The sequence below is a fragment of the Pongo abelii genome, chromosome 3 (genome assembly GCF_028885655.2).
Source record: "Pongo abelii isolate AG06213 chromosome 3, NHGRI_mPonAbe1-v2.0_pri, whole genome shotgun sequence".
Taxonomy (NCBI): domain Eukaryota; kingdom Metazoa; phylum Chordata; class Mammalia; order Primates; family Hominidae; genus Pongo; species Pongo abelii.
The window spans coordinates 37,353,307-37,365,442 of NC_071988.2; the positions used below are offsets into that span (position 1 = coordinate 37,353,307).

General features: G+C 41.5%; 1 protein-coding gene across 19 annotated transcripts in view; it reads left to right on the plus strand.

The window, feature by feature from the left end:
* The window catches only part of TBC1D1 (TBC1 domain family member 1), a 255,708-nt gene that overhangs the window by 139,475 nt on the left and 104,097 nt on the right, over positions 1-12,136 (plus strand). For all 19 annotated transcript variants that reach the window (XM_024245843.3, XM_024245844.3, XM_054553822.2 and 16 more), the window contains 2 exons: positions 282-414; positions 6,469-6,560. In XM_024245843.3, the coding sequence (XP_024101611.3) occupies positions 282-414; positions 6,469-6,560 (225 nt within the window). The remainder of the gene's footprint in view (positions 1-281; positions 415-6,468; positions 6,561-12,136) is intronic.

Here is a 12,136-nt window from a genome sequence, read left to right on the forward strand (position 1 = left end):
ATATGGGAATTATGCGAGCTACAATTCAAGATGAGATTTGGTTGGGGACACAGCCAAACCATATCATTAACCTTACCTGCTTTAAAAGCTTTGAGCATACTTGTAGTATTTTCAGACTGTAATCCTAGCTGTTATTCCAATTATTATCTGTCAACCTGTGAAGAGTAGTACAGAAAACTCTTCAAGCTTAAAAAGTCTTTTCCAAAGATTTTCTGACATCTCAGCCCAGCTAATTTCAAATTGACTTTTTGGTGACTACAACTTCTCTTTTCTTTGATTAGGTTGATGAGATTATGATGACCCTGAAACAGGCCTTCACGGTGGCCGCAGTGCAGCGGACGGCTAAGGCGCCAGCCCAGCTGTGTGAGGGCTGCCCCCTGCAGGGCCTGCACAAGCTCTGTGAGAGGATAGAGGGTGAGTAGGGGACCCTTTCCAGCGTGAACACAGTGGGAGTTAAAGGTCCCAGGAGAACTTTGGATGATACTCATCTGTTGGAAGATTCTGCCTAACAGAGGCTTGTATTAGTCACAAGGATTGTAGGTGGACTCTCAGCGTGCAGTGGGTGTCTTCTGTATGTCAGGAATTGTGCCGGATGCTGGTGATACAAAGATAAGAACCCAGAACCCCCTTCTGCCACCTCCCTCCAAGGTATTCTGAGGGTGGAGGAGGAGTTAGGGAAACAGGTTATCAAACCGGTTGCCTAGTGTTTATCAAGATTGTGTGAGTGGTCAGTCATACTGGCCACTGCAGATATCTAGAAAGATAAGAACTAAGGAACTTGTACCGGTTTCTCCATTACAAGGTCATTAGTAACCTCTGCTAGTACAGTTTGGATGGAAAGGAGGTAGCAGAAAACAGGTTGCAGTTGAGGAGCAAATGGGAAGAAATAAAAGAAACTGTGACTATTAGTATTGACCAGTATTTCTAGAAACCTGGCTTAGGGAGAAACTGTAATAAATGTTATGATTTGTAGCTAACATGTATTGAATAAGATCTGCCAGGAAGTGTATTAGGTGCTTTCTGTTATCTATTTAATCCTCACCACATTTGTGGGAGGAAAAGGGACTATTTATTTTGCACATATTGCAGATAAGTAAATTGAGGATTAGAGATGTCTAGGAATAAACTAGTGTATTGTGAGCCCATGATTCACCTCAGGCGGTAAAGCCCTGTTACCTGCCACCAAACATTTCCAGGAGAAGGCCATACTGGGGGAAGACCTGGGGATTGCAGCTAACTTTGTCTTTTTTAGAATTGGAGAGGTTTGAGTGAATTCAGAGCCCAAGGGGCCAGAGGGGCCAAATGAATCCGAATGGAATGGTGGGGGTTCCTCTTGAACAAGAGTGGGGAGTCCACCTGAGGCAGGAAGTGAGAGTTTCTGTCTCTGGTACTGCAGGGAGGGGCTAGGGGAGAGGACAGAACCAGGTGACAGTGAAAGGGAGTGGTGATATGTTTATCTGAGGGCATCTGGAAGGTGAAGGAGTTTTCACCACTCTGTTCTTGATTTTGTGTTTTTGTTCTGTTTATGGGAGGATTTCTTAAAATTTTTTTGTGACTTGTGGAGGTCACTTGATTTAAACAACCCATGCTATTGTGAAAAGAAAACAAAAATTTGATCATTTCTCATGTTTGTAGAATGTTTATTATACACCTGTAATCCCAGCACTTGGGGAGGCTGAGGCGGGCAGATCACTTCAGGCCAAGAGTTCGAGACCAGCCGGGGCAACATGGTGAAACCCTGTCTCTACTAAATAGAAATACATCTCAAAACGTCTCTACTAAATACAAAAATTATCTGGGTGTGGTGGTGTGTGCCTGTAATTCCAGCTACTCAGGAGGCTGAGGCAGGAGAATCGTTTGAGCCCAGGAGACGGAGGTTGCAGTGAGCCGAGATTGTGCCTCTGTACTCCAGCCTGGGCAACAGAGCGAGATGTCTCAAAAAAAAAAAAAAAAAAAAGGAATATTTATTATAAGCTATAAGTTTGTAAAGAAAACATTGCTATTTAGATCCAATTTTCCTTTTTTTAAAAAAAATTATAGTAAAAACATAGGTAACACAAAAGTTACCATCGTACCCTTTTTGTAAGCATGCCCTTCATTGGCATTAAGTCCATTCACATTGTTGTACAATCCTCACCACCAGCATCTCCAGAACTTTTTCGTCTTCCAAAACTGAAACTCATTAAATGCCAACTCCACTCCTTCTCAGCCTCTGGCAACATCCGTTCTGTTTCTAGGTAACTTCATATAAGCAAAGTCATAAAATATTTATCTTCTTGTTTCTGGTTTATTTCACTTAGCATAATGTTTTCCAGATTCACGTGTATTGTAGCGTTGTCTGAATTTCATTCCTTTTTAAGGCTAAATGGTATTCCATTCCAAAAGTGTGTCCACATTTTGTTGATCCATTTACTCGTCCATGGACATTTGGGTTCCTTCCCCCTTTTGACTATTGTACGAATAATGCTGCTATGAATGCTGACGTGCAAATATCTGTTGAAGTTCCTGCTTTCAATTCTTTTGGGTATATATCCAGAAATGAAATTGCTAGGGTATGTGGTAATTTTATGTTTAAATTTTTTGAGGAACTGCCGTATTGTACCACAGTGGCCACACCATTTTACAATCCCACTGGCAGTGGGTAAGGACCCCAGTTCCTTTACGTCCTCACAAGATTTGCTACTTTCTGTTTTTGTTTTGTTTTGTTTTTGATGAAAGCCATCCAGATAGATGTGAGGTGGTATCTGGTTTCCTTTTTAAATGAGATAAATTAACAATTGACATCTTAAGGTCTGGGAAGGGTCATTTGTAGCATTACAGTGCTCTTTAAAATGAAGAAACATGATTAATATATTCAACTGTGTTTTCCATGTTGTTACTATTTGCTGACATTATACAAAATATATCTGGGAACAAGAAAATGTTTGCTTTAACTAGAGTTCCCAACTGAGAGGATCACTAACCCTTTCCTTAGTGGTTGTCAAGATAAGGTAAATGATGACAGAAATGCCCCTTAAGAGCTTATTAAAAAGCCAGCAATGACTTTGGCCTTGAAGATAAAACAGATCACGATCTGCAGGAACTGGAATGCTTCCAGAGCTCCCCTTGATAAATCTTTCTTTGGTCTGGCTTAGTTTTGAGAAAGTTACAGCTGAAAAGTTTGATCAGGGTAGGGATTTTGCTGCCGTTGTTTTGGAATTAATCATTTGATCCATCTTTCACCTGATAAAATCCAACCAAGGCACAAAACTCTACTAACATGAGAACATTCTTAAACAGTGCAATTAGAAGTCTGGTGGGGGTATGTTTTACCTACATGATGGAACTCATTTCTAAAAGTGTAGAAGAAGTGCTAGTTATTACATAAACAGTTTTAGCATTCCTTGCTTTTTGTTATTGTATTCCTAATAAGTAGAATGAAGTGGCTTATTAAAACTCATTGTATGTTGGTGTAAAAGTAGTTCTAGCAGGAAGTTATATGGTCTGATCAAGAACTCTGTAAAACTGTGGAGAGGATTAGTGATGTGGCCACAGAAAGAAAGACTTAAAAGACTATGTTTTCTTAATCAGTAAGTGTAGTTAAGGCATCCCCCAGAATCTAAGATAGAATCAATAACGCTGTTGATGTTGATTAGCTGCACTCTGCTCTAACATGCAACACATCAGAAGTGCAGCTGTACCCAGTTCTGTATTTGAACCATATATAACTCAGTGGTATTTATATAGTATTTTGCTTATTTTGAAAGAGGAGCATTCATTAAAAAAAATAGTTGAACTGAGATTTTCTTTTGCTCTCAGAGCAAATTTTCCTTCAGTAAAACATGGTCATTCATCACTGCTCCCTCTAACAAGGGCCGTTTCTGCACCGCCAGGGAGGCGGCCTCACTGACCAGAGGAGCTGGGAGGGGTTGTAGTTTGGAAACTCCCTTGATGCTGGTTACCTTTTCTGCTTTGGTCCTTGCTTCCCATTCCCCTCCATAAGCCATTTTGGCATCACCTGGGCCTCTCTGAGGAGATGTGTTCAGTGTGGAACTGAAGGGTGCTTTCAGTGGGTGTACAGAAACCACCCAGGCGGGGCTAGCTGTGTGAGAATCCCTGGGGGAGGAGCTCGGACCTAGGCAGGCCGGCTATTTAGAGATGGGGCCGGAAGGACCTCATGAGTTAGGCATCCTGCAGACAGGGTGAAACTGCCCAGAGGATTGCTTCACAAGTGCCGAAGCGAAGAATAAGCTGTATTTCGTGATTTCACCTGAGATTGGCAGAGTGTCGAGTTAGTCTAACTCTTCTTAAGCCTTGGGGTTTATTCTCCACATCTGAATGTTTCATGAAACAATATCGTTTTTCCAAAATATGATACTTCGGCTGTCAGAGATGTCCTTCATATGTGGGGGGGATTTTTAGTGCATGATGACTTAGTGCTTATTTGATTCATAAATCTTAACTCTGTTTCGCTTCAGCATTTAAGTAGTTGATACAGTAAAGCCTTGTCTGTTTCCCTGGCTTCATGTGACCTGACAGCTTGCTGAAAGAGTGACTGCATTGCACTTTGACAAAGGTGCCATCCTTCCTGCACTTTAACCCACCTCTAAGCTCGCTCTTGTATTGCAGCCACCTGAGTGTCAGGCGACTTGGCTCTGCTAGTCAGGGAGGGCAGTGGAGCAGTTAAGGGTTTGGTTGCTGGAGGCAACTTACTTAGCTGACGACCTTGGACAAAATACTTGACTTCGATGTGCCTCAGTTTCTTCAGGTGGGCATTGGGATTACTTAAAAAAAAAAAAAAGGCCCATTTCTAATATTCATTTTAGGGTGAAATGAATAACACACATAAAGTGTTAAATGAAGTGGCATAGTAGCGGTCACTTAAATATTATTTCTGTGATGCCTCAGGGTTTTCCTGGGTTAAAAAAAGGGAAAAACAATGCCTTTCTGGAAGCAGAGATGGCTGCAACAGTGTGATAGGGGCAGCCGCCTCTGCCACAGTCCCAGCCTACTTAGAGGTTGTGGGCTCTGCCTCAGCTGCCGTGGGAGGGGAGGAGCCGTGGCTTTGGGCAGGCTTGGCTGCCGATGGGCCTCCTGGCCTTTCACAAGTCACCTGGCTTCTCTGGGCATCAGCAAATCCATCTGTAAAATGAAGGCATGGTTTCCAAGTCCCTGGCTCAGCAGATTTCCCTCCCGGCCATCCGTAGTGATGTAGGTGTCTCTCGCACTGTTCTCTAGTCCAGAGTCTTGGCCAAGCCTCTGCCTCAGGGCCACCCTGGTAGGATGAGAAGAGAGTACCAGGTGGGTGAGGCGAGAGCTGCCCTTGAAGAAAAATAACCCATGCTTTTTTTTTTCTTTTCATGGCAGTTGGGTCACCATATCCTTTCATTATCAACCTTCTCATTACGTGTGACATTGATCTCTGGATACCAAGAAAAGGCAGTGCAGGCTCTAAGCCGTATTTGTGTGGGGGAAGGAACTTCTTGAAATATCGGGTTCTAATGGGTACTAAAATTATGTAATGACTTTATTTTTATAACTTTTCCTCAAAACTCTTTGTAACATTAATTAAATGTAATGTTAATGAAGTTATTAATAAGCATGTGGTGGTATAAGAAAAATTGTTAGCTACATGCATCAGTTTTCTGTGATGGGAACCTGGTATGCAAGAGAAATGTGGGTCAGTTTTCCAACAGAATAGGAGTTGTTTTTTCCTAAGAAAAAGTTGTCAGGTTTACATATCAACACAAGAATTTATCATTTTCTGAGGAGGTTCTGATTATGCGAGGTGTTTTAACATGGAGGAAGTAATTTGGAGCCGCACAAACCTGAGGTACAGTCCAAATTATTGGTCTGTGGAATGATGTAAGCTCTCTGGGTCTTAGTTTTCTTAGCTGTAAACTGGGGATACATCCTCTTCATCAGATTGTTTTGAGAATTAAATGGTGCAAGCTTAATGCCTATTATACAGTGTCCAGCACATCAGAGCTCAGTTAGAAGATGATGACAAAGATAACAGTGACACTATTATCGATGAAAATTTCCACGCCAAGCACAGTGGCTCATGCCTGTAATCCCAGCACTTTAGGAGGCTGAGGTGGGCGGATTGCTTGAGCTCAAGAGTTCGAGACCAGCCTGGGCAAATGGCGAAACCTCGTCTCTACTAAAAATACAAAAATTAGCCGGGCATGGTGGCATTCACCTGTAGTCTCAGGTACTGGGGAGGCTGAAGTGGGAGGATTGCTTGACCCTGGGAGGTTGAGGCTTCAGTGAGCCATGATTGCACCACTGCAGTCCAGCCTGGGTGACAGAGTGGGATTCCATGTCAAAAAAAAAAAAAATTTTTTTTTTTTTTTTTTTTTTTTTCATAAAACCTTGAAAGTCTGAAGTGGAAGAGAATGTGAAGGGGATGTGTGTGGAAGAGGTTAACTCCCTATCTCACAACTTTTACATAGAGTTTTTTCATGCCTCTCTTTTTTCTCTTAATAGGAATGAATTCTTCCAAAACAAAACTAGAACTGCAAAAGCACCTGACGACATTAACCAATCAGGAGCAGGCGACTATTTTTGAAGAGGTTCAGGTACAGTACAGTTGCTAATTTCTAGAAGGAAAGAAAAGGCAGGCAGCTTACCTGGGAAATGCTATGTGTACAAAATAGCAAACCAGTGTTGTCCCAGCCTGGGGGAAGGTGCCTTGAGTTCGTCTTGGTTTCAGGGGTGTCCGATCTTTTGGCTTCCCTGGGCCACATTGGAAGAAGAAGGATTGTCCTGGACCACACATAAAAGACACGATAGCTGATGAGCTGAAAAAAAAAAAAAAATCGCAAAAAAAAAAATCTCATAATGGTTTTTGTTTGTTTGTTTGTTTTTTTGACAGAGTCTTGCTTTGTTGCCCAGGCTGGAGTGCAGTGGCGTGATCTGGGCTCACTGCAGTTTCCGCCTCCCAGGTTCAAGTGATTCTTCTGCCTCAGCTTCCTGAGTAGCTGGGATTACAGGAGCGCGCCACCACGCCTGGCTAATTTTTGTATTTTTAGTAGAGACAGGCTTTCACCATGTTGAGCAGGCTGTTCTTGAACTCCTGACCTCATGATCTGTCTGCCTTGGCCTCCCAAAGTGCTGGGATTACAGGCATGAGCCACTGCGCCCAGCCCAAAATCTCATAATGCTTTTAGAAAGTTTATGAATTTGTGTTGGGCTACATTCAGAGCCGCCCTGGGCCACATGTTGGACATGCTTGGCTTAAGCTTTCACAGTCTCATAGAGTGTCCAGGTAAGAATTGCAGATTCCCATCAGGCCTTAGCTTAGATAGTAAAACTAAATGAAACAGGCAAACCTCTTCCTTAAACAAATGTTAGAATAAGAGAGAGGAAATTATAAAATGGAAAGCGCCTCAGGCTGGGAGACAGAAGGTCCAGCCTCTGGTCCACGTGCACTCATCTGTTCCCTGGGAAACCTCTGCCCGCCCCTTCCCGCTTAGGATTTCAGCCCTAAGTGTGGGAGTTGAATGAGACAACGTTTGATACATGAACTTGAACAGAATTCCTTCTTTCCCCTGACACCTTTTTTTTTTTTTATTTTTGAAAATAAATTTAGATCATGCTGTGTACTTGGAACCTGATAATATATCAAACCTACAAAAACAAAACAAAATTCAAGCTCATCAGCTTTCTGCAGTAAACTTGGAAGCTAGCTCTTGCCCTTGCATTTAGATGCAATGTATCTCGGGGAGACCATGCTGTGTGTGCTGGCATGCCTGTAGCCTGTTCATTATGAATCTTTAATGAGGTCATCCAAAATTTCATGTCTGCTTTAGCTGAGGGGCATTTTCGATGATTCCCTGGCACTTTTTTAGGGAGGGAAGCATATCAAAGAATAAATATCTCCTTTTGAGGGGCGGGCAGCAGGATCTACAAATAGAGGAGCCATTAAACAAAACAGGACAGCTAGCAACTGGGTGGGTTTAAGTGCTTTTCCTTCCTCACTGGGAAAAGACTGTACTAGGATCCACGATCTGCTTTCTGTTAGTGTAAAAAAATGAAAGGATTGTCTCTCTCTGTTTTTTGTTTTTTGAGACAGAGTCTCGCTCTGTTGCCCAGAGCCGGAGTGCAATGGTGTGATCTTGGCTCACTGCAACCTCTGCTTCCCGGGTTCAAGCGATTCTCCTGCCTCAGCCTCCCAAGTAGCTGAGATTTCAGCCGCCTGCCACCACCACACTCTGCTAATTTTTGTATTTTTAGTAGAGATGGGGTTTCACCATATTGGCCAGGCTAGTCTCTAAGTCTTGACCTTGTGATCCGCCCGCCTCAGCCTCCCAAAGTGCTGGGATTACAGGTGTGAGCCACCACGCCTGGCTGTCTTTCTCATTTTAATCACATGTTAGAGGTCTTGTCTTATTCCCTTGTTCTCCTTCTACAGTAGAATTGGCATATGCTTTAGGAAGAGAGCATAGAAAGATGTTTTTTCATGTCTCAAATAGCCTAGAGGGTAATTTTCACAATTTTCACTTGTCTTTGCCTTTTCTTGTTTTCTTCTGAATCAACTTGAGACATGCTACTTTGTTTTTTCTTAAAAGATCTTCAGAGTTCTAAGTACACAATACTCTTAGAAAATATAATGTGATTTGCATCTGGAATTCAAAAATGGACAATATGCTTCTGATTGTTAATGCATTTACAATTCAAGCTGGGGCCTTTTTCATCTAATGCTGGCCCACTTACTGTTCTAGAGCTGTCCAGTCACTTTAAGAAACCATCTTTCTAGCAAGAATAGAAGAGGAACTTCCCTTTTATAATGTGGGTTTTCTTTTTTGTCTAGACAGCACCACATAGCTCTCCCTAAAACAGTGTGATGAATCAGTATAGGTAATACACAAAATATTCTTCCGCAGCAATGAGATGTTCCTAATGGATATGATTCCAAGATTCTCTTTGACTCATGCAGGCTTTTAGACACTGAGTACATCATGGTAAAGACACTTTAGAACAGAGTAGATTATGACTAAGGTTTGCTTTAGAAAAAGAGCATTCAGTTAATATCCTGAGGCCCCTGTGTGTTGTTCTAGAGGTCTCTGTAATTATTAAGCTGCTCCAAACACCAAAGGGAAGTTGTATTGTTCACCAACTTTGAAAAGCCAGCTCTCGCCTTGTCTTCCATCACTGTGAGTGTGGCTGTTCCTTGAGTGATACAGATTTGTGCATGGATCTTTTATTCTAGAGGCTTAGATGGTCTTGTTGAATTATGTCCTCAATGACCATTCTTGGTTTTATAAAACATTTTATAAACCAAGTCATTGCTTTCGTTTTAGACAGCAGTGCCGGCTAATGTGCTTGAAAATCATACATTTCAAAAAGGTTGTAAGGAAAAAGGTGGCTTTGCAGTTTCCTGAGTCTCCTTATAAATAGAATGGTAAATATTTTCCTTTGTTCAGTCTTTCCTGGAGGGGAATTTGTTTCTGAAAAAGTCCTCCACATGCAAATTTTCATAAGGGAAATGTAGTTACCATTGAAATCAATGGTACATGATTACTTAGTTATTAAAACATACCTTATTTAAGGATCATGTAAATGAATATTAAATCAAAAAATGGAACTCTAACAGCTATAAAGAAATCACTAATAACTGTAAACGATGCTGGAGGTTATCTCTGCTGTAAACAAGCTAACTTTGAGCACTCTGAGAACTTGGTGCCAGATGGGCATGTGGGCATACCACACTGCACAGCCATCTTTTTATTTATGAGCTTTTTGAAATGTTTCGTTTTCAAACATATCTAGCTGGGCATATGTTAGGATGACCCCATGATGCTCTGTTACTGGGTGAATATACTAAATCTAAATTGATCATCTCAGGATAAGAATTGCTGTGAAGCCAATGTGGGGCTAGTAAATAAAATATCTCCAAGTCTTCAGGGAATGACTTAATTAAATACTGACTAGATAAATCAAGTAGATTTATACTCAGTAGACACTGATAATTCATTAAGTAATATGACTTCACAAGTTAAAGGTTAATGGTCAGAAGAGACTCTTTTTACTTTCTGAAGAATATATATCAGCTTAGTTGGATTTTCCATGGTTTTAAAATTATTTCTTACAAAATGCAATTATAATTTTTTTAAAGATGTTAGACTGTAGTGTCCAAGTGAGTGTTGTCTTTTTAAGTAGTTCCCTTAGGAGACCATGGGCTTTCTCAACATTCTGGGATGCATTAATCAGTGTTGGAAATTGATTTATTTATTTATTTTTTTTTTTTTAAGAGAAAGGGGCTCACTCTGTTACCCAGGCTGGAGCACAGTGGTTATTCTAGGGTGTGATCAGAGCACATTTCAGTTGTGAACTCATGGGCTCAAGCAATCGTCCTACCTCAGCTTCCTGAGTAGCTGGGACTGCAGGTACATGCCACCTTGCCCAGCTGGCAGTTTATATCTGAATTGCCTTTATGACAATTTATAAGCCTCTTACAGGTTAAGAAACATGTAACTAATTTAGTTTTGTTACTTTTAACAGGCAATTAATTATTTTGTAATATTCTTTTATAAATTGAAGTATGACATACATATAAAAAAGCACACAAATGAATGATGTATAATTCAGTGAATTTTTATAAGGTAAATGCAGCCAGTACCAAGATTAAGAAATGGAGCATTTCTGGCCAGGCGCGGTGGCTCACGCCTGTAATTCCAGCACTTTGGGAGGCCAAGGCGGGCAGATCAGCCGAGGTCAGGAGTTCAAGACCAGCCTGGCCAACATGGCAAAACCCTGTCTCTACGGCAAATACAAAAATTAGCCAGGCATGGTGGTGCACACCTGTAGTCTCAGCTACTCGGGAGGCTAAGGCATGAGAATCGCTTGAACTTGGGAAGCAGAGGTTGCAGTGAGCCAGGATTGCACCACTGCACTCCAGCCTTGGGGATAGAGCGAGACTCTGTCTCCCCCCAAAAAAGAAAGAAATGGGGCATTTCCATTGCCTCATAGTCCTGTTTTGTGTCTGCCTCCAGGTAACCATCGTCCTGACTTCTGACATCATAGTTTAATTTTGAACAAGCAAGTAATTTTTGATGGCAAAGTGATGTTACCCAATTTGATTCCCCATTATTTTCCTAAGACTTGTCTCTCTGACTAATGAATGTTCATAAAGTTAAATCACCTTTAAGAAATAATGATTTGGCCCGGAGCGGTGGCTCACACCTGTAATCCCAGCACTTTGGGAGGCAGAGGTGGGTGGATCACGAGGTCAGGAGATCGAGACCATCCTGGCTAACACAGTGAAACCCTGTCTCTACTAAAAATACAAAAAATTAGCCCCGTGTGGTGGCGGGTGCCTGTAGTCCCAGCTATTCGGGAGGCTGAGGCAGGAGAATGGCGTGAACCTGGGAGGTGGAGCTTGCAGTGAGCTGAGATTGTGCCACTGCACTCCAGCTCCAGCCTGGGTGAAAGAGCAAGACTCCATCTCAAAAAAAAAGAAAGAAATAATGATTTGCCACTATCGAGGATGGTGAAGTTGCATGGGAGATTTTAGGGAGATGACACCTCACTAATTGTATTTCAGAATTACATTAAGGAAAGATTTGTTTCTTGATCATGTATAACACCATAAACGTTTATTTCTGTGCTTTAGTGACTTCTCTGTGATGTTTAACAAGCTCCATGACGCAGTCTCTGATTCTTAATCAGTTTTTAATGAAAAACAACTGTGGTAGTATACTGTTCCCAGTTGGTCTAATTTCGTTCCTATTTGAATAGCTTTTAAAAGTGTATTTTGAGGGGAAAAATATATTAATACTTCTCCTCTTACTATATGATTAGCCCTTTAAAATATTTTGAAATAGATGATGATGAGGAATTTCTCCAAGCACAATATACATTTTCTTGTGGAGATAGCCGGAAGGTTTAATTAAAGACACGGGGGAAGAAAGAGTGGGCCAACCATCAGGCACCTGTACCTGCTCAGAGGCCTCATAATTCCTGTCTGTTTCCCTGGATCATTTTTTTTTTAATAGGCTTAATTTTTTTTAGAGCAGTTTTAGGTTTACAGGAAAATTGGGTGAAAAGTACAGAGTTCCCGTATTAGCTTTCACTGTCCCCCACCCCACAGTTTCTCCGATTTTTAACATATCTTGCATTACTGAGGGTTTCTTCGTTACAATTAATGAGCCAA